The sequence below is a fragment of the Zootermopsis nevadensis genome, unplaced genomic scaffold (genome assembly GCF_977971745.1).
Source record: "Zootermopsis nevadensis isolate Lab colony 2312 unplaced genomic scaffold, Znev_1.0 Znev_ptg000008l, whole genome shotgun sequence".
NCBI lineage: Eukaryota > Metazoa > Arthropoda > Insecta > Blattodea > Termopsidae > Zootermopsis > Zootermopsis nevadensis.
In genome coordinates, this window is record NW_028259140.1 from 2,701,584 (window position 1) to 2,723,543 (window position 21,960).

The 21,960-nt window shown below is 37.0% G+C and overlaps 4 protein-coding genes across 13 annotated transcripts in view; 2 read left to right on the forward strand and 2 right to left on the reverse strand.

Annotated features, from left to right (window-relative positions):
- NKCC (sodium potassium chloride cotransporter) overlaps window positions 1–833 on the forward strand; it is a 21,357-nt gene extending 20,524 nt beyond the window's left edge. For both annotated transcript variants that reach the window (XM_022080873.2, XM_022080874.2), the window contains exon 20: window positions 60–833. In XM_022080873.2, the coding sequence (XP_021936565.1) occupies window positions 60–195 (136 nt within the window). In that variant the 3' untranslated portion in view covers window positions 196–833. The remainder of the gene's footprint in view (window positions 1–59) is intronic.
- The window catches only part of LOC110838070 (odorant receptor 4), a 19,125-nt gene extending 6,464 nt beyond the window's left edge, over window positions 1–12,661 (reverse strand). Inside the window, exons 1-9 of one of the 8 annotated variants that reach the window (XM_087344847.1) lie at window positions 11,815–12,661; window positions 11,045–11,131; window positions 9,686–10,094; window positions 7,791–8,058; window positions 6,394–6,590; window positions 5,648–5,747; window positions 4,408–4,512; window positions 2,814–2,966; window positions 2,111–2,216 (exon numbers count right to left, since the gene is read on the reverse strand). In XM_087344847.1, coding sequence (XP_087200973.1) covers window positions 2,145–2,216; window positions 2,814–2,966; window positions 4,408–4,512; window positions 5,648–5,747; window positions 6,394–6,590; window positions 7,791–8,058; window positions 9,686–9,963 — 1,173 coding nt within the window. In that variant the 5' untranslated portion in view covers window positions 9,964–10,094; window positions 11,045–11,131; window positions 11,815–12,661 and the 3' untranslated portion in view covers window positions 2,111–2,144. Of the gene's footprint in view, window positions 1–1,309; window positions 2,217–2,813; window positions 2,967–4,407; window positions 4,513–5,647; window positions 5,748–6,393; window positions 6,591–7,790; window positions 8,059–9,685; window positions 10,106–11,044; window positions 11,132–11,814 lie in introns of those variants that run through there. The other 7 variants (XM_087344846.1, XM_087344849.1, XM_087344845.1 and 4 more) reach the window with 7 other exon arrangements.
- Window positions 11,346–21,960, forward strand: part of LOC110838066 (bumetanide-sensitive sodium-(potassium)-chloride cotransporter) — a 50,970-nt gene continuing 40,355 nt past the window's right edge. Inside the window, exon 1 of the mRNA XM_022080872.2 lies at window positions 11,346–11,704. The gene's annotated coding sequence lies outside the window, so the exon portion shown is untranslated. The remainder of the gene's footprint in view (window positions 11,705–21,960) is intronic.
- Window positions 13,100–20,659, reverse strand: LOC110838072 (odorant receptor 70a). Of its 2 annotated transcripts, none has more exons than XM_087344844.1 (7): window positions 20,351–20,659; window positions 19,855–19,978; window positions 18,430–18,626; window positions 17,693–17,792; window positions 15,466–15,570; window positions 14,809–14,961; window positions 13,100–13,848 (listed from the first exon to the last, which is right to left on the reverse strand). In XM_087344844.1, exons 1-7 carry the CDS (start codon window positions 20,620–20,622, stop codon window positions 13,771–13,773), a joined length of 1,029 nt encoding a protein of 342 aa, XP_087200970.1. In that variant the 5' UTR covers window positions 20,623–20,659; the 3' UTR covers window positions 13,100–13,770. The 2 variants fall into 2 exon arrangements, with proteins under 2 accessions (XP_087200970.1, XP_021936578.2); XM_022080886.2 differs by having other exon boundaries at window positions 19,696–19,978.

Genomic DNA, 21,960 nt, shown 5'->3' on the forward strand with positions numbered 1-21,960 from the left:
TTTTTTTAATGCTGTAGTCAGACGAAAATATCTAATTCTGTTCTCTTTCCCCACAATAGGTCTCTTCCAATGCCACGTAAGGGCACCGTTTCAGCACCCCTGTACATGGCTTGGCTAGAAGTATTAACTAAGGACATGCCTCCCTCACTGCTGGTCCGAGGAAATCACACATCAGTCCTTACGTTCTATTCATGAGCAGCTGAGGTTTCGCCTCGCTCCGTGAGATTTCACGTTCCGACGACGAGTTTGAAGATGGCAAATCTTCTGGGATGTTGCGCCGGTAAATCTTATAAAAAATTGACCGACATTTCAGAGGCCCTCTTAATAGAGACAGTAAGCACCACTAAAACGTCGGTCAGTTTCTATCAGACTACACGGCGCAACATTTCAGAAGACAGCCATCTTCCTATCAGTCTGCGTTTACATAAGACTTTTAACAGGATTTAAAATTTTCGTAGTTGGCAGAACACGAGCTGGAATAATGCCATATTTTACGTGCGTGGAAATATGAAGCATAAGCTCCAGTGGAAATCTATCTAGCAAGATTTTCAAGTTTTAGCAATCACCGTGCAAGACGTGGTCTATGCAGGTAAAAGTCAACTTTTATATATGCGTTTTTAAATTATTATTATTATCATTATTAAATTGTGCGAATCAGCAGCGTCTCAGTTAAATGGAATGTCTGCATTACCAATTATACCAATTAATACCTGGATTATTCGTTTCTAGCAGTAAATATATATAACATTCGTATCTCTGCTTGTCTCTTACAGAATCCTTTTTAAAGACTAAAAATGTTCATAAAAATAATTAAAACGCATTTGAAAATGTGATGTGATGTGTTTTATTTGAGACAAGAACTATGTTTTTAAATGGAATTTAGATTAATTTTATTTTAAAGGGGTTAATAAACTTGTAAATGCTCAGGATATTCGCCCGGTAAGGCCCACGAAAAGTCTCGTGTAAGATAGGGACTCGCATATGGACAGCCCTGTTTAAATAAAGCCATGTCATATGAAATGACAAGGATAGAATAAGCAACCAAATACGCAAATCAGTGTAGCTGAAGTAAACTGAAGGACAGATTACGACATGATATTATGTCCTTACGCTGTCAAACTGTGTATCACAAGATGAAACGAAAGAAAGCTTTAATTAACCATCCAACACCACTCTGCCGAATACACACTGACACAAAAGTATTATAAAAAAAAAAGCAAACATACGTAATAAGATAAATAGGTGTTGAAATGTGAAGGTGTTTATTTTCGAATAATGCTTTCTGAATACACGTGTCTGAATTTGTTGAGATATATAAAAGAGTTTTCATAATTAGCTGTGACAACGACGGACCAAATAAAACACGTTAGCATTAAACGTAAGAGTGATTTTCATTCAATTGACGGAAACAATTATCAGTTCCTAAGTGCCTTCAAAATTTAAGAATTCTAATAATTTATATATTAGTATGACTTAACAAGCCGTGAAAATATTTAATTAAAATGTATATAATATAATTAATTTTCTATTATAGTTGTTCTAGTATTTTTTTATGCTTACGTTATTCATGATTTGTCCTCATTATTATAATATTTCACTAATTAAACGTTTGTCCATTCATCATTTTCGAAAAGTATCTCATATCCGTAATTAAAACTCGTTTTATAATTGCATTTATATATAGGAATAAATAAATGTATTAACTGATTACTATATACTTAACAATTACAAATTAATAAAACATTTGAATAAACATTTATGTTTAACTAAGTTGTAAAAGAGTGTAACTGTATTTTAAAGCCAAACACAGTGTGATGTAACTAGTAAAAGATGTACTATAATCAATTAACAATAAGTTATCATTATGATTGATTAGCATTTCTTTTACTTGTGAAATAAATATTTTATTTTCAATATCTAGTCTTAAGGGTTTCTGGTCCACGCAGTCTTGATGTATACCAACTTTTCGTGGATGAACCATAAAAATTGTATCAGCGTATTTCTTCAAGGGGTTGAAATGCAACCAGAAGCCCAGAATCTAAACTCAATATGCAGTGAAATTCTTAAGCCCTACGATGTTTTGCTAATTTCTTAGTCATTCCCTACTTACCTAACTTCGTCTATTACGTACTTTGCTACTCTGTCTACTTGTGTTCCGAAGAATTGTTACTAAAATTCAACAGAAACATGAAATAGGTGTACGTCTCGTTCAGAACCTGCAACAAACGTAATTAAATGCTCTAAATATAAATAATATAAACATTTCAACAAAATACAAATTTCTAAATGCGATAATTTTATCCAACATTTGTCTATGTGACTGGTTGATTTTTTTTTGTAATATTAAATAGGAAATTGTCCATTTTTCAGTTGTATTTGATAAACATGACGTTTCGGGAGTTAGTTCTTCTTCCATCTTCAGGTCACTTTCATTACGCTGACATGTTTTATAACATTTTTTATCAGGATCAAAGCTTGAACATATTATTACTAAGCATCTACTCGAATATTCTTCCCGTGGTCCCTGTAAATAGGCTTCATGAAATATGTAGATTATAGGGTTTTACTAGGAAATTAACCTTTTAATGGCCTCTTTGTAAACGTTAATTTTCATTCCAAATTAACCGCCCCTTTGCCTTTTATCAGCGCTGAACGTGAAAGCCACACATTCTTCCGGAACGTCGCTGAACATACACAAGACCGCACAGTGTCACAATACGCAAGGCCTTAGTCAACATCTTCATGTCCTTGATAACGCAGATAATATTTAGTACAGTTGACGCAATGTGGGATCGGTACCTTGGTCTACGTACCAACAGAAAAGTTCGGCGACTAATGGGAATGATCTTTCCCGCAGTGAGGATGAACTCTTCCGATGCAGTCATGATGATGTTAATGGACCGCTGATGGGAAACTGGCATACCCACCCAGTTGCTTCCCCATGCAGCATCCCTTATTCTTCCGGACTAAAACACATTGACAATCTATACACTTTACTCTAAAATCACGCTTAGAAATGACTAACTCTATAAGTAAGTGGGATAATGCACTCAACTCACGTACATTACGCACTACAAGCTAAATACAAAGACACTAGAATATCACTTAAAAAACAGGCTTTTACGTAATGAAATACAAAATACTTAATTACCTTTAAACTTCATTGCAAAGATATATCATAACTTCTATGCAAATTAAAGCTCTAGAAATGCCTGTAGCTCTAGAAGTTTCATTTCCATTCTACTTTGTAATTTTCTAGGCGTTCTTGCTTTAAATATAGCGATAAACTTGAAAAAAATAAATTATTGTCAAGTAACTAACTCCATAGAGCAGAGATTTTCTTGAAAAGTTGGCAGTACAGCAGCTATTCAACAAATTTACCGCTATTTAAGAAATCCGAAGGTTTATTACCGTGTTTGCAAAAACTCGCCACTGAAAAACTATCCTCATCCAGGTAACACCAGTCCACATCTCCGCGTTCTGTTTGTTTAACGTAAGATACATTTTAATATTATCCTTCCATCTACACCTAGGTTTCCCGAGTGGTCTCTTACCTTCAGGTATTTCGATTAAATTTCTGTATGCATTTCTTATTGCTCACGTACGTACCCTGTCCTTTTAAAATCCTAATAATTGTTGAAGAGTACATATTATGAAGTTTCTCATAATGAATTTTTTTATATTCTCCTAGTACTCCCCCTTTCTTAGATCAAAATATTCCCCTCAGCGCCCTTTCTCAGGTTGAGAGACGAAGATTATAATCTTAATTTAAGATTATGCAAAATTTAAATTGCCCACCTTTTACGTAAACCGAAGATTAAGGCTTTGACCGGGATGTTCTTTTGTTAAATCTTATGTGGTACCGCCTGATTCGACTTCTAATGGTTAAGTGAAGTGTTTTCTTCGCGGTACGGTCTGGATTCGTAAATATTATGAAGACGAGCTTCGACTTCAAAGGGTTAACCAGCTGATTTTCGTAATGGTAAGGTGTAGTGTTTTCTTCGCGGTACGGACTGAATTCATAAATAATATTCAGACGATCTTCGGCTTCAAAGGGTTAATTATGACACCCGCAAAAGCCCGCCACTTAATCCTATCCTCAGGAAAAAGAATTGAGTCCACGTCTTCAGAGATTACTGTTTTAATATCCGTTTCAATAATATCTTCTGATCTTCGTATGTCTCCTAATATTCTATATAAATTTCTAATCTGGCCCATGCCTGCTACATGCCTACCCGTCTCAGATACCTCGTCAATGCAAATAACTGCACAAAGTTTGCAGATATTATTAGTGTTTTAGCCTTTACAAGTATGAATCTTAATCAATTATATGAGATAAATACATGATTTAACTAAATTACGGGATAAGCATGTTGAAATCAGTAAGTAATTTATGTAGGCGCATACCTGAATCGTGAGTTCATTTCCGAAATAACAAAATATTTGTAACTGACTCAGCATGGCCGATGTGATAAGACAGATTTGTATAATCTCGACAAAATTTCCCGAAATCTGAAAAAAAAAAATTAATAACAAATGGATATGAAAGAACACTTTTAACAATTGACGTTTCTATAGTAACTGACAAAAACAGAACAATTATTACACATCCAAGATGTAATGGTTAAACATAGCCTACGCGGTTTGTAAAAACGAACGTCATATCAATAATTATTAGTGCAAATTGAAGCATATTCGATCATTTATTTATGTGGCATCTCTGGTCGAGCTACAAATGACGGACTTTCTGGGGATAGCGCACGTCTTGAAGAACATACTAACTTGACATTTCAGTAACTTTAAATTTGTTTTCTAGAAGCTAATGTGTCATGAGTCCAGAGAAAATATTTGATCCTGGGTTATGAGCAGATACTCTACAACACAGTGACGGAATAATTCAATTCAATTCCTTTGTTAGAGTTTTTGCCAACAGCAAAGAGCCTATGACAGGCAAACACTAATACAAAAATACAACAAAAAATACAAATTAAATACCAATGTGAACACTAATATAAATGTAAAACACTAAAAAATAGTATTATAATACAAGGAAACAAAATAAAATAAATAATAAAATTAAAACATAGTATTAAAAATATATTAAAATTTGCCGTACTCGATACGGAACGTAAAAGGATGTTTTAATCTTTTAATTATCTTATATTGTGATTGACGGCCAATTTTAATATATTTTTAATACTATTTAAATAAATCACAATATGACGCACCTACAATATCTTATTAAATTAAAACAAATAATCTAGCTAGATCCAATCTAGACCACTATCTAGATAATATCTCTTATTGAGAAAGTGCCCTCAAAAGAAACAATGTTTATGCCAAATACGTCCAAAAATTTACATACGTCATTTGCAGTGATGACGCACCTCGCTGAAGGACTATGTCTTAGCGCAATGCTCACACTAAACGTAGAAAATTCTCTTATTTGCCTTGACTGCTCACGAATACCAACAGTGTCCATGGTGGAATTGCAATTTATTTTACCCTTAAATAATAATAATAATAAATTTCGACTTTCCCATCGTCTGAATTACAAAATTATAGAACTCCAACGTTTCGGAAACTGATTTATGGACCAGATCTGAGGCTATCTCTGCAATGACGTACGTATAGCTGAGATGCATACCGTGACAGCAGTATACGCAGTCAGACACAGAATCACAGCAACAGACAGCAGTGGCCCCAACAAAACCACATTGAAAGTGTCCTCCAGTTCCTTGAGGTACCTTAATAGAATTGAATGAACAATACACATATGACAATTCAGGTTGCACAAAAGGAGAGGAATTTATTTACGATCTGAATGACCATTAATTTTCTCCTCAAAAGTGACTCTACCTGTCTGGATAACTCTCGAGATTTCAAAGAATATTCTGTATAATGGAATTCGTTACAAAATTCGTATATTTCTTAACAGTTAGTAAAAAAAAAAATTATAAGTAAAAGTAGAACCTAGTGAAATGAGAGGCTATCGAGGAATATTTTATTTTCAGATTATTTAACAAAATTATCCCTGACATACAAAAGTTCTTAGAAAACTACAGTCCTGGATTCGATCCCTGTGGCTCACAGACTCCACCATTAATGCTGATGACTTCAGAAACATTTTCTTACGTAAACATATCTTCTGTACTTTTGACTCCTATATTACGATGCCCAACAGATAATGCATCCCTATGAATGTTAAACCCGGGCGATATCTCAAGCTCTCCCACATTTTTATTTGTTTTTCTTGCCCTCCATTTCCTTCTCCAACAAAAGTTTTATAAAACGTCCGATTTATCTTCCTTCGCCCCTAAAATTGGGGTGCAACTGTTCGGATTACACCCCCGAATTCATTTTTTTAATCCATTTGCTGTCGCCAGCACTGACCTCAGTATCTGCTGATGATGTTTCACCCACTGAGCCAAACTCTCCTTTACCGCTGACTGTGGTTCACCCTCATTCTGCTTCATTTCCATCAGAATTCCTTGTAACATTTCCAGTTCGGAGCAGACCACAAGTAGCAGCGACGCAAACAGAGTCATTATCGCGAACACCAAGCAAGCATACAGGATGCTGCCGAGGGCCTAATACAATTGGAATTTGTACCTTAAATTTTAATTAAAAATTATTCGTTCTTAAAGTTAAGGGTTGTGCTACTTGATGGTAGCTTACGCCCTCATGATGGAGACAACAGGCACATCTGAAACGTTGGTAAATTTCTACCACACTACACGACACTACAAACCAGAAGACGGCCATATTCTTATTAATGTTAATTCATTAACACGTCAGAATAAACATTTGAACAGATAACAATAATTTCAAGAAAGGGTTTTATAATTAATTTCTAGAAGTGTGTGTCAATATTTGATTTATTATATAAATTCTGTGTTACTGCGTATTATTTCAGGTATATATGATATACACGACGTTTCGGAAACTGGTTCTACTACTGTCTTTAGTTGGCTGGTTGGTTATCATTGTGAAAGATTTTCATTGCTTAGCTTACTAACCTGGTATTAAAAAATCTCGGATTATATAATAAAAGCTGCTATTAATATCAAAATTAAAAATAATGTAAGACGTAAGTTTTATGATAATCAGTCACCAGACATTGGAAATGTCGTGTGTATGAAGTACACCACAGACAAATGGCAGTGTCCATTATACAGTGCCAGCAGGAATTTTTATTTAATTCCAACGGAGTAAAATTTGACACAAAGTTTTTCGTTCGTCTAGAAATTGTAAACATTGCATCTGACAGAATCTTAATAAATCCTGAAGATAATTGTAATAACACCGAAACGTGTTACCTGAATAAAGTTAATTTGTTATTAAAAATTTATGTGGACGGATTATCGTAAATATTTATCGTGTAAAACATACAACGGAACGCTCATATGAAAAGTAATTACTATTGGATGTTCGTGATTGAACAAGCTGTTCTTAATTAAGAAAATATATTTAATTGGACTTAAAAAATACCAGCATTTATAATGCAAAAAACACAAATTAATTAATTTAAAGTTGGCTGTATTTTGGGACGTTGCGCGGTATAGACTGTTAGATATTGAATAACGTTTCAGATGCGTTTAGTTTATCACCAAGCAGTAAGCATCTCTGAAACGTCGTTAAATATCTACCAGACTACTTGGTTCAACATTTCATAAGACAGCCATCTTCATATTACTCGCCGTGAAAATCTTATATCTTACTAAATTAATTTAATAGCTCCAGGAACAGGTTTATAAATAAAACAAATTGAATAACTTAATTCAGCCTACCTGAACAACTAAAATGAAGTAATATCCAAAATTGGTTTCCTTCTCAAATGGGATCCAGGAGTTGTAAAAGAGAATGTTATTACTCTGGCTTACGATGCGTAAAACCAAATAAATTATGTGGATGCAGTAGAAAAAGCCACTTCCTCGCCAAGCCACTATTTGGATACGAGAAATCCATGCGTCCTTCTTCTTGTCAGCAACTCGACCAGCCAACTCGGACCATTCCCTTGCCATCCTGACCAAGTTGCGAACACCTTGCATATTCCTACTGCAAAAAATTAGAATTTGATACAATCACCAAGCATCATGAAAAATTCTTAACACTCCTGCATCGTGTTTTAAAACCGATTGACTAAGATTTATCTTAATTTTTTTCGGACTCTCCATTCATCTTCGGGAATATAACACTTGAGAGCAATTCAGTAACAATTACATATTATTATTATTATTATTATTATTTATTATTTAGTGTTCTGTCTGACGACAGGTCCATATGAACAGGATCCTTCCATCCTTTTCTCGGACTGGGACCTGTTCATATACGTTCTTGGCAGATGATTCAGAAGTGGTTTGCCATTGCCTTCTTCTGCGTGTGAATGGAGTAATTGTTGGGATGCCACGGAGGAAAACTCCGTGTTGCCTAGACCACGTCCTTGCCCAACACAAGTTATAAATTCGGGCACCGCCGGGAATCGAACCCGAGACCCCAGGATTACAAGGCCAGCGTTCTAACCGCTAGACCACCTCATCTTATTATTATTTAGTGTTCTGTCTGACGACAGGTCCATATGAACAGGATCCTTCCATCCTTTTCTCGGACTGGGACCTGTTCATATACGTTCTTGGCAGATGATTCAGAAGTGGTTTGCCATTGCCTTCTTCTGTGTGTGAATGGAATAATTGTTGATATGCCACGGAGAAACCGGGGAAGAAGCCCCCGGAGGAAAACTCCGTGTTGCCTAGACCACGGCCTTGCCCAACACAAGTTATAAATTCGGGCACCGCCGAGAATCGAACCCGAGACCCCCAGGATTACAAGGCCAGCGTTCTAACCGCTAGACCACCGTGGTGGTACAAAAATTAAACCAGAAGCATGTCCCCCCCAGGGTAATAGACCCTCATCACCTCCCCTGAGACATTTATAAGTCGAGGACATCCTCGTTGCTAGGCCGCTACTCACTCCAGTTAACTTCGCAATCAAATAGTCTTCTTATGTTTGCGAAGCGTTTAGCGTATCCTGACAAGAAATGACCTGAAAAAGACAGCATTACACCGGCTGGTGTCAGAATTTCGGGACATAGAAAGTGTTTGTGTGTCACAACTGCTCATTAATCAACAACATTTCTCAAATAATGACCTAACAATTTCAAAGCATGTATCAGCTGCAATATTACGCAGATGTAAGAATTCAGTATCACAATCGGTTCTATCATTTTTTACGTAAGAGGATACGTCAGGGTTGTGTTTTAAAAGAAACACGTCTAAAATTTTTTTTAATTCAGAAAACCCGTCACAGATCTCTACCCTGAATCAGATTAATCCAGTCCACGCCCTCATATTTTATTATTTGGGTACATTTTAATATTATCCTACAAATTTTTCGTACACTCCATCTTCTATTATGTCTTCTAAGTAATCGCTTTGTTTTTTCTTCGTAAACAAAGTTTGATTCAATACAGAATAAACCGAAATTAATTTCTGTATATATTTTGCATTTCATATACCAAATTTCTTCCAAATCAGTTTCTGTATTTTGGAGACGAAACATGTAAAGGACTGGCAAATGTAACTTCAAATTTGTGTCCGTTTCTTGAAAGTGACATACAACAGAAAATCCACTTGTTATTAAACTCGGAGTAATTCAATCAGATGTTACATTTCCACGCTGGGAGTACCTGGTGAAGAAGTGGGTCCAGAGAACGTTGATCATGGTAAAGGTAGTTCTTGCAGCTTCCATGACGAAACCCTCGTCTTGAAAATTCTTCAGGATACCGATAACGGCCGTTATGAAGGTGAGATACGCACTCACTACGATGATCATTTGGTACGCTCTGTACGCGAGTGACGTCCTGTCTGGGAATATGGGCGTAGCGCCTACAGTCATCAAGTGCGTGATGACGCGGAAACGCCCGTCAATGACGCCTTGTTCATAGACAGTGTCATCTCCTTGCATGGTAGAACTGCGAGAAGTCTGAGAGACGTTGATGGCTATGAATCCCAGAGTGAAATGGTGGTACTTTGACACATAAGCACATTCTCACAGTAGCCTCAGTTCTTTTCATTAATTCATTGTAGTTTCAAGTCCTGCAAAAGAACTAGATAACTTTTAAACCGTAGTGAACGGATACCAGTAAACTTAAGCCTGCAATTTTGTATTGAATTTTATAAATTTATTTAAAAAGAACGTGTTTGCGTGTTGAGTACACTTTTGTTCGCTTTACCAGGGCATGTGTCCCTGGACCCTAGATATTTTAGAAATTATTTGGCGTGATAAAAGGTATTCAGTTAATTATGTTACAACAGAGGTGCAAACGATATTTTAAATATCAAATAAGAAACACGATTTGAAAAAAGAGAAAAATACCTTTTTTATAAAAGAAGAGTTTAAAAGGTCTATTTCATTTAAGCATAACGTATGTATGCAGTCTGAGTAATGCAATGTGTTATTAATAGAGGAGACAACTGGGTGACAGATCACTAGCAGAAACTTGACAAAATTTCGTTGACACACTTAACAGGTACTGTGATTTTAGATCGAACTTCGAGGCTCGTTAACAAACCTGCTTTGTATTTCGGAAGTTCATGGTTTAGACTGAGGTATTTCGCAGATTTCTTCAGTCACTCCAGGCTAACGCCTAAAAATTATTAAGGCCATTGTTGTGAACCAATAATGAACTTGGTATCCATTGTTGCAACACGTTCTGACAACGAATTATGTTTCCACTGTTCCAGCAATATGTTTTAACAATGACCTTGGTTTCCAATGTTGTAACAACGTGTTTCGGAAATAACCCCGCTTGCCTAATTCCTATGTAATACGAGACAGCAAATATAATCTCGTCGAGTTCTAGTTAAACGCGGAACTGAGGTTGGAGTAAATCTTAAGCACGCTGCAAGATTGTGAGCAGAAATTAGATTCCAATTCATGCGTTCTTTGACTTTGTATCTTTAATTCCTTGTCCTTTCCATGTATTTCATTTATGGACGCAGTTATGAATTTTGTTAATGACTACGGAAGTCAATAATGTACTTACGGGCCTGTGTTACACTTCACGGAAGTAAACTTTCCATCCAGCTTCTTATCTTTAGTCTCTTTCAGGTTCTCACAACCAGAGGCGCTTCTGTAAATTACATTGAAAATTTATGAATGTCTAGGCATTTATTTGCAGGATGTACAAAAATATTATTCTTTCAATCTGATTATTTCACTTCTTCATAGTCCTGCATGACAGTTTTCTCTCTTACAATACGCGAGAGAAACAAAATTAAAATTGTCTGTGTCCTTGAGTTTCGCAGGTGTTCAGCACTGCCACCTAGACAAGCAACATGAGAGCTTTCAAAACAAAAGACTGTCGGTGAATCTGTGCGCTGCTAGAATAATGGCGCTACGACATAACGGAATGTTTGTTTGGAGTTGTTTGTTTAAGAAGTTTTAAAGTAACATGAAGCTAGTTTTACAGTGTTTTAGTGTCCCGTGTAGTGAGCAAATAATCTATGGTATTTGTTTTGTATTACTAACAGCACAGTCATGTTTCATAACACATACAAACGCGTTATATCTGCAGTCAGTTAATGTAGCTCGATAATAATGATAATGCAGTGTTTGTGACGTTCTGTGTTGTTCTGATACAAGGAGAACAGAATGGGTCCTGTTGGCTTGTAAAGTTCTTCATGCAGGAAAGAAGCGGGAGTTGGTGAGTACAGACATGTGTTACCGTCTCTGTGTGTATGTGTGTTAGTGTGTGCGAGTATGAGGTGTAAAGTTAAGTAACTGGAATGCCTTGTAAAGGTTGCGTTTAATTACCTAAACACAAATGGTTCCTGTTACCTTCGAAGTAGTCTCCTTGCATACCAGTACACTTAGGCCTACCGCACACGTAAGACAAACAGTCAGACGACACAAAGCCCTTAAGAACATATAGAGATGCGCACACTGTTACGACACGACAGCGACACGACTGGCAGTCGGTTACCTCTACCTACAACCCCGGACTCTTCTGTCTACCAACTGTCGTTGGCCCTTCGAATTATATGAAAGCGCGCAGACGAACGACCTTTCAGTCGTTCTGCCTTTCATTCCGTGAGAGCATTTGCAGACAGTAGACGATTGTCAAACATGGATTTTGTTGAAACTGCTATAGTATGTGCACTTGTGATGCGCCTCAATAAAAGGAGGAAAAGGAATTACTGGGTGCATCCATTATACAGTGAGAGACTGTTCAAAGGAAAATTCCATACTATGTATGAAACATTACGGAATTATCCTGCAAAATTCTTTTCATATTTTCGCATGAGTACACAAAGTTTTGATGAACTTCTATTATTGCTGAGACCTATCAAGAAAGACTGGCACAACTGAACAAATCTCTTGCCAAAGTACTCTTTTAACATTGATGTTTGCATAATCTTTTAATTTTTTGTCTTTCTACCTCTTCAATTAATTGTTCGATATTCTCTTCTTGCAACATTCCTGACTTCTGTACTCGGCGAGCATAGAGCGAAGAACGTGGAACAAAAGAGAACAAGAGAACGACTGTTTAGTCGTACGTGTGCGCATGCTCGTGGACTGAACTGTCGTGTCGTTTATGGGTCGTATGCTTCAGCCGACGACAGAACAGTCAGCCGACGGTTAAGTCTTACGTGTGCGCTGGCCCTTAGTGAGTCAGTGTTTCCAGTGTTTAAAACATATCTGGAACAATTTTGGAATGCTCTTCAATATGGTCGTCTCTGAATATCGGCAATGTCTGAAAATCCGTGACCCTTCAAAAGCGGTCTTCAGTTTTTTTTTTTTTTGAAATAGCCAAAATTCGCACGGGGCCACATTTGGCGAATATGGCGGATGGTCCAATTTTAGTGGGTTTTTTTTTTGTGAACACTTCCGGACAGCGAGCACGTCATGAACAGGATAATTATCATGTTGCGAGATTCAATCATCAGGCCAAAAATTCCAAGGTCTTCTACCGGGGCAAAACCACACGCTTTTGTAACTCTGACCATTGCTTCACCAACACACAAGGCGTAACCACAGACATTCTGTAACATGTCTCTGCTTAGCTACTGCTCATTCGTTACTAGATGCGTCATAGAAACTGGTATTCCGGGGAACTTAATAGTCACACCTCGTATTTCTAGCTACTTCAACTTAACTGCTGCTGATGTTTTGGCGAAGATACTGACATATATGGTTGTCATTATATATTTTTTTAGCTTACTTTGGTTTGATCTGATTTCGTTTATGTTTTGCTTGGCTCATGGTTCTCGCTGTAGAGTCTGTAATATAAATGTGAGGGATTCTGAAAATTTGGGAGGTTGGATTTTGATGACGTCATTACCATTGGTCCCCTGCGCAAGCGCATCAGTTGCCAAAACAAGAAATAGATTATATATCCTAACCTCTTCACCGGTAATTAGCGACTGTAGATATCTAGCGGCTAATTTCTGTAAGGATCTTCTTGAAATTTGGAACTGGTTTTGTAATGTAACGACGTCTGGACTTGTTGATATCCTCATATCCTGTCGGATCAAGAATTTCGTATTTCGTCGTACGAAGGCGTTTGCATTACATTTACATACTAGAATGATATTCAGAAGGTCCTGGGTTGGATATCAAGCATATAAAACTATACATTAATAGTTTGATGGAACGGTGACATGTGTACATTTTTAATATTTTTCACAACAAAAATGTGTTATTTGTCTTTCGTGATTAGAATGTAACTGGTCTAGAAGCTCATGGACCTTTCTAAACACGTCGTCATTATTAGATGCCTCGTCTGGTTGAAGAACGTTCCATAAAGTTCACGAGGAACATGAGGTATGTGTATGCCTGATTCATCACCTGTAGCAAAGAAAATAACAGTTTGAAATAGCGAAATTCTTCTTTTCGAATCAATAAACTATCCGACCAAGTCCATGCATTGGAGTCTTGAGAAACTCGGAGTCGCTCAGGTAGTAAAGAAATTATTCGCCTTTTATGGAAAGCGAGGTTCCATTACCGTTTTCACAGAAACCCGCCCCTGGACCCATTACCCCTGATTTTCTTAAAATACATTTTAATATTATCCTCCTGTATACGCCTAGGTCTTCCTAGTTGTTTTTTTTTATGTATCATTTCCATTCTATATTTGCTATGCATTTCTCATTTTCCCTTGCGTACTACGTGTTCATTTCATCTTATTCTTCTTTATTTCACCATCCTAATAGTTTACAAATTATGGAGCTCCTCATTGACTATTTTTTTGTTTTCCAATCTCTTGTAATTTCGTCCATCTTTGGTCTAAATATTGTTCTCAGCACCCTCTTCTCAAACACTCTCTGTCTGTATTTTCCCTCAATGTGAGTAAACAGTATCTACACCCATGAAAATAATATACAGCGAAATTATAGTTTTGTACACTAATTAGACACTAATCATTATTGGTGTGACTCATGTTCTTACCGTTTTTCATTCGACAGTCGAGATAAATTTCGAACATAAGCAAGATTTCAGCAAATACTTAGGCTCATTTCTCTCGCAGACAAATCCTTTACTTCGATGTGAGATTTCCTATAATATTTTAACGAGTAATAATTTCAAATTAATTTTGTCATTCGTATTCGATATAACTTCAAGAGTAGAGTAATTAAGACTGAAACATTAAACTCGAAGTTCAGCTTAGTATTTACAATAATTTGAAACATTAAACTCTCTCACTCGCAGCAGAATCTTTTATTTTCTCGGCAGATTTTTTTTAGTAAGAAATTTTGACTTAATCTTCCGCGTCGACCGAAGTTTTCCGTTGCCTCGTGGACAGCTTACCGTCATCATAGTGTGACGTGACACAGGTATGATCTTTCCTGCAGTGACACTAAACTCCTTTGATACAGTCATCATGATATTAATGGACCGCTGATGGGAGATCGGCGAGCCTATCCACTCACTTCCCCACGCTGCATCCCGCACTCTGCCGGACTAAAACATCGTCAAGATTATTTGCTTATTTCGTGGGTATTAATGAGGGGTTATTAAAGTAATAAGATTTGTATGGATCAGAAACCAAAAAAAGATTATAAACTCTTACAACATCATTATATGTCGTGAAATTTTACAAATGGATGTGCCATATGCTTATTGCTTAAAGTACTTCCAAGTCACTTAAGCAGACTTAAATTTTATTCCCCATCCAAACTCATTGTTATTAGTCTGTTTAACTGTAATTCAAGATACATCGTGATGCTGTTCTCCCACCTAGACTGTATCTGGATGTCCCAAGTGGTATCTTCTATCCAAGATTTCCGACTAAAATATATTTGGATTCATTGTCAGAGGACTTCAGATTAAGAAACAATGGAATTCTAGAGATAACGTCTTCAGGGTTCATGAGGGGAGGTTTTAGTTTGATTTTGAGAGCTAATATCCATAAACGATGTTCACTTTATTAGATTTCTAATGAAAGTAATAGTTGTTTCTACATACCTGTATTGTTAGTTCATTTCCAAACCAACAACATGCCTGTATTTGACAAAGAAAAGCAAATATGACCAGAAGAATCTGTATAGATTCTTCATGATTTCCGGAGATCTGTAAATATACGTGAAACAGCAACAATGATAATAAGAATGGTTAATTAAATTTAAAATGACGCACATGTTACAGACAGTAAGTTATCCTCGGATGATAACAGTACAAAAATTGCCTGAAAAATTAAACAATCAGACGAATATAATGACGTGGATTTAGTGGTGAAATAAAAACATCATGAATTAGAGGAAGTGAATTCGATGTCTGTGTGAGGAAATAAACTGTTATGCAAATCTCCATTTGCGAATGATTTCATATTATAGACATCATACATCATCATACTTTTTAAAATTAATATATGTATCTCACGTATTTTTAATCCATTGCCTTTTTGAAGCCCAAGCTCATCCAAATAATACTTAACCTGTTGACGCGGAAGTTTAAATACCCAGCATATACCGCTGTTGTGCTGTTCCGGCGGTAGTATTTTTTAAATGCCCGTTTAAATTTTGCTGTAAAATACGTTTTTTCCCCATAACTTTTGAACTATATGAGATATAATTATGAATTTTTCACTCAAATCCTCTTAAAAGATGTTTTTGTAATCTTACCTTATAAGATGAGCACTCTGTGTGTGACCAATGGGAGCAAGTGGATCAGAAGTTGAGTTTTGTGTGGTAGTCCTTGAAACAGCCATCCATACACAACCCTGCCTCACACTCACTACAATGCCCATCAACATAAATAGAGCCAAAACCACGTAAATTTCGTCTACTGTGACATCTTGCCACTTCCTAATCCTAGATCGAAATGTGAGAGGATGGGCACTTTTAGAAATTTCTTGCTTAGCATATTTGTTGGTTTCATCTACAATGAGCTGCACAAGAGCTGTATCGAAAATGTTTTCGAATGAACTCACGACATCTAGTCTAGCCGTGTCGAACCGAGGACCATATACATTACAAAATGCTTCTCTTGAAGCAGTAAATGATTCTATATTTTCCCACATATACTTGCCGGAAACAATAACTGAATTTGCTTCTACAATTTCTTCCTGGCTTTCCCCACCACCATTGTCACTCTCATTATCACTAATCGCTAACGTTCCCGGTGTCACCAACTGTGTATAGTCAAAGTCTACACTCTCAGTGTCCGAGCTACTATAATTGTCACTTCCAATAATTCGTCTAGAAGTGCCCTTTGTTCAGCATCAGATAACACACGCCTGCTTGAAGGGTTCTCCATTGCAACACTGTGGCCAGTCGTTTATTTTTAGACTCCCAGGTAGTCGCTGAAAAGATTCAACAGGGTTGCCGAATCTCCACACACAGAAAACTTTCCACAACAGAGTACCGCAAACCTCATTGCGCTGGCATTATTCGTTACAAAGTTATGAGCTGTAGAAATTAGGTTTAAAGCCGGACGTAATATTACGCCAGGCCACAACCTGGAGAATTTAAATGCCGGAACGTAATACTACTCCACTCGGCGGTGAGAATTAAGTACGTTTATAACAAAGAAAATCCAGGCACGATAATGCGATTTGAAATCTAATAACAATAATCATGATGTTATTAAATAAAAATGTGGAAATATACACAGTGTAATAGGAATATTCTATACCCTAACTAAGCAACTAACTCAATGGAGCAGACGATTAAGGTCTGCTCTATTTAATAAACAGAAACAGTTAGAACATTGAAATAACTTAAGACACTTGCAAAACACTTATAATTAACGTGAAATTCTCAGGGCAGGCTAGGTTCTCTGGTTCGCTTCAAAGGAACACGATCAATCATCTCTTCACTTGCTGGTGGCTGCCCGGATTTCTTACCTCAATGGATGCAGTCTTTCCGCTTAAAGTTATTCCAGCTTCCAATTCTTTTAAAGTCAATTTCTTCAAGAATTTTGGAACCGGCTCTGAACTGTAGTCAAGAGCTTCTTTCGTGAAAGGAAAGATCACATTCAGCTTTTCATTGTTGTGGCACCATTTTATATACACAGTTTTGCAACGCTGAAAAAGTGTTTCTGTACGTGTCTGAAGTTATTTCATTGTTGTAACTGCTTTAGTTCATTAAATATAGAAAATGGTAATCTTCGCACTCTTTTTTTTTTAGACACATCGTATTTCTAATTCGGCCCGAAACCAGCGTCGGTCCAACAATTGTATGTTTATACGTACCGTCAGGGCTGTGAAAGCTGCAAAGCACAAAGTAACCGCCACTGATAAGAACGGTCCGACCAACACCACATGAAACATGTCCTCTAGCGCTCTCATGTACCTGTTGAATAAGATTGCGACTATTTGAAAGAACAAATTAGTAATTGGGATTTTATACTCTCACGGCTGCGCGTTTGAAAATGGCTGTATTCTGCGCTAAGCAATCTGGTATAAATTTTCCGACGTTTCAGAGATGCTACCTGCCTCAGTCATCAGGGCGATCTCCAGACAGATATGTTGTGACTATCTGCACGTATGTCCCGTCAAATTTGAATGGAATGGAATTTTTTTTGAAGCCAGATTTATCCCAGACGCGTTAACACAGAACCAAAAATCTGAATCCAGGTTCCCGTCAAATGGAGACTCCGCCAGACCCCACCTTACGCGCCATAGTAACGTCACTTTTATTTCTTGCTATAAGTCACCATCGTTAGAACTTGATTCAATTTTTTTTTCGCATTAGTCTGCTGGAGATTGACGGACATTGGCTTTTATATTAAGAGTGGAATTAGTGACATTTTAAAGGTAGCTGTCTTCTGGGTTGTAGAGCCTTCTGCCTGCAGTAATTTTTGAAGTAGTAGATAGAACTATTTATGTTTTGTGTACGTGGGTGTAATTGGTGAAACTCAGAAATTTGGAGTGGCTCATTTCTGTAAGAGTACCTTGCATTTTTTGTTGTCTGTGGATCGTTCACTTACCTCAAGACCTGCTGATGGTGTTGCACGCACTTCACAAAGCCACTCTTCAGTACACAATGCGGTTCGTTTTGTATCTGTTTAAGATCCAGTAGTGAAATCTGTATTTTCTCCAGCTGAGTGCATCCTATCGCCACAAGCGATACGTACAGGCAGATGAATCCGAAGAGGAGGTTGGCTAGAATGAAGCTTCCGAAACCCTGCCCCATAAGGAATTGTGTGTTATGGGGACTAGCAAACTGACAACTTTTAGAAAAAGAATCTGCTCTCTTTATGGTAAAGACAAACCCTTACTCAGATTAAACTGAATAAAGTTAAATAAAAATGTTTTGTGTGGGTATGGAACCTGGTCTCTCGCGAGAAGGAAAGACCACGCAGGATGTTTTAATACAGGCTGCTCAGAAGAGCATTTGTTATAAGAAGGATAAAGTGACAAAAGGATGTACGACATTTCATAATTTGTACCCTTCACCAAATAAAATATTATTAATATCGTGTCATTCCGTGAGGTTTAGAAGACTGACAAAGGTAAGAACTAGTAGACTTTGACGAAACACTTAATAATAACCAGGCAACGTTCTAAAGCCTGTTGTTACTTTTATCAAGAATATTATTAGGTTGATCAAATTAAGGAAAATGAAATTGGCAGAGAATGTAGCCCTCATGTAGGAGATGAAGAATGTGGATAAGTTTTCGGTCGCAAAGCCTGAATGAAGGAGATTACAGGCGAAGATTCGAGGATTATTTCAAAATGAATTTTTTAAGGTTACAGAATTGGAAGGTGTAGTCTGGATTTATCTGGCTCAGGACAGGAACTAGTGACGAGTTCTTTAAAATAGGGTAACAAATCTTCGGGTTCCATAAAAGGCGGGAATTACTTAACTAGACGAGCGATTGTTAGCTTCTCGAGAAGGGGTGTTTCCCAGTTAGTTAAATTTAATTAAGCTAATGCCGAGTGAGTTTTTCATATATTCATCGACCGCTAAGTTTTATTTCTTAATTCAACATATTTTAACAATCAGTTCATTTCGGATTATAATTCTTTTTAATCTGAACCCAATTATGACTCACCCTGTATTTCGTCAAAGGACCAAACCTGGCTGTAATTAGAAGATGGCTCTCTTCTGGATTGTAGCGCAGTGTAGTCTGGTAGAAGTTTACCATCGTTTCAGAGGTCCTCGCTGCCTCCATCCTGCGTCGCCCGGCTCTGCAATCCAGAAGGGAGCCATCTTCGTCTTCAGAACCTCAAATCCTACTGACTGTAATTACCTGTAAGACCAATACGAATGAGTATCCTAGTGTGTTGTTCAAGTCAAAGGGAAACCAGGCGTTGAAAAATAGTGGGTTGGCACTGTTGGTAACTATGCGTAATGCCAGGTACAGCACGTGGCTTATAACGACGATATTAGCCGTTCTCCAGGCGAGTACCTGAGAGCGCTGAATCCAATAGGCGGTTGTCTTGGAGCCAGTGACAGGGTCTCTGACAGGCAGCTCCGACCATGTGAAGCTTGTCGCCATCTTTACCAAAATTTGCAATTTATTTAAATTAATGCTGAAACATAATGCAATTTTAAATCTGGATTATGTTCTATGTAGGGCGCAACGTCTAGGACACAGTCATTGATATCTCACTGAGAGTTACCTGACGTCGTATCAGAACTTAAACTGGGTTAGTTTAACTCCACGAAGGGACAATGAAAGAAAGTCGATAAATGTAAGTTCCATGAACAGAATCGAGCCTACGACCCCTGTTTGCGGCCGGTATAAAACATGCTACCAGCAGAAACTGCTCATGTGGTATAAATTGCGGGTTACAACTTTTAAACAAGACCAACTATTTCTTGACACATAAAAGCAATAACATATTTTGGTTCAACTGTCTATGAAACAAATCTGGTGAACCCATAAACATACTGGTCGGTACCTCATGAAGAAATGAGTCCAGAGAACGTTCAATATGGAGATTCCAGGCCGTGCACTTTCCATAACGTAAGCCATGTCGTCCAGATTCAAGAAGATGCCTATTAAGATAGTCACAAACGTGAAGTACAAACTCATATACGTGATAATCCGGTACACACTATAAAATCTTGAATCTTCAACTGGGAACAATGGCGTTCCGATTATAAGAAACATATTATTCAATATTTGCAATCGGTAATCAGCGTTGTCTCTCCCAAAAATATTTTTCGTCATCGAGAAGATATTAGGGCACACAAGTAAATGTTTATTCTTGAGTTTTTCGATACGAAGTGCTGGAGATGATAAATTTGTTGTTCTTATAATACATCTGGATCAGTTCGATGACTGTTATTAATTCATCGTGGCTTCAACTTCTTCTTCAGAACCAGTTAACTTTGTTTGTGGGCACTCCATGCCCAATTTACATGCATGAATATCTGTCAACTGTAGATCTTCTGAACTTGGTACTGAATTTTACATGTTCCATCCGATGACCTGTCCTTGCGTGTATATCTCATTTAAGCTGCATCTGAGTAACGATGACTGTATTTAATGACGTGCTTTTATTTTTATTTTACCGATAAAGATAACTGAAGAGTATTTTCTGCTGTTTATACATGATTTATGTAATGTTTTGAAATACGTTAATATTTAACTATACAAGGAACTGTCGTCAGTAAACACTTATTATATTTAACAGAGTTTATACGTGGTGATGTGAACATCCGTTCAAGTTCTCTCATCTCAAAGTATAAGCATACGAATGATTTAAACTTATGTCCGCACGTAGATACTTATATATACATGTATGTATAGGCCCATGTGCGTTATTTGTGGACGTACTGTAGTAAAGTGGAATGAGCTTCTTTAATAAATCCTTTCAATATATGGGAAAAATTTAAATATTCTATGATGACGGTAACTAATTAGAATGGGAGGATAAAGAGATTAAGAGCAGATTAAATTCGATGAATGTTTGCTAAAATTTAGTTCAGAATCTTATGTCTTCCCGTCTGCTTCGGCACATAAAACCATAAAGATTTAAATTATCCAGATGTTTTGTACAGCACTTAAAATTTTTCGGCTATTTAAAATCATTTAAAGGTAATATAAAAGGGTTAAATAATCTTCTTTCTCTTGTTAGTTATGAGTAAAAGAAATAATGTTATTTCATAGGAAGTATTTTAAAAGACGTACAAACTAATGCTATTTTGTGAAGATGACTATCATCTGGGCAGTTGCTCATTGTAGTTTCGCTTATGATTACTACTTCTGTCATCAGGAAGAAATTTCGGTCAGTTTCTATTAGAATACACAGCTCACCATCCTAGCAGACAGTCAACTTTCTCATCACCATTGAAAGTCATTGAAAAAAACTCTGTATAACATATTTTGAAACACGCTTCACGCATCCGCTTGAAAATTTAGTGTTTTTTAGTGATGACCATTGATGAGTGTTTAGATTCGGTAATTGGATTAAGCCTAGCGGTGGCAGACTAGGCAAATGAATGTGCCACCCAAACCGGTGGCTTCTTCAGTCGATGTTTTTCGCTTATTACCTCGCAAAAGACA

Excerpts from the sequence above, each read along its gene's own strand:
- LOC110838072 (XM_022080886.2), bottom strand. The coding sequence starts at position 20,622 with ATGACGAAAAATATTTTTGGGAGAGACAACGCTGATTACCGATTGCAA. Across the intron at positions 19,979-20,350 it reads TGGACTCATTTCTTCATGAG|CATTAATTTAAATAAATTGC; the intron begins GTACCGACCAGT and ends ATTATGTTTCAG. Across the intron at positions 18,627-19,695 it reads CATTCGTATTGGTCTTACAG|GGTTTCGGAAGCTTCATTCT; the intron begins GTAATTACAGTC and ends CTTATGGGGCAG.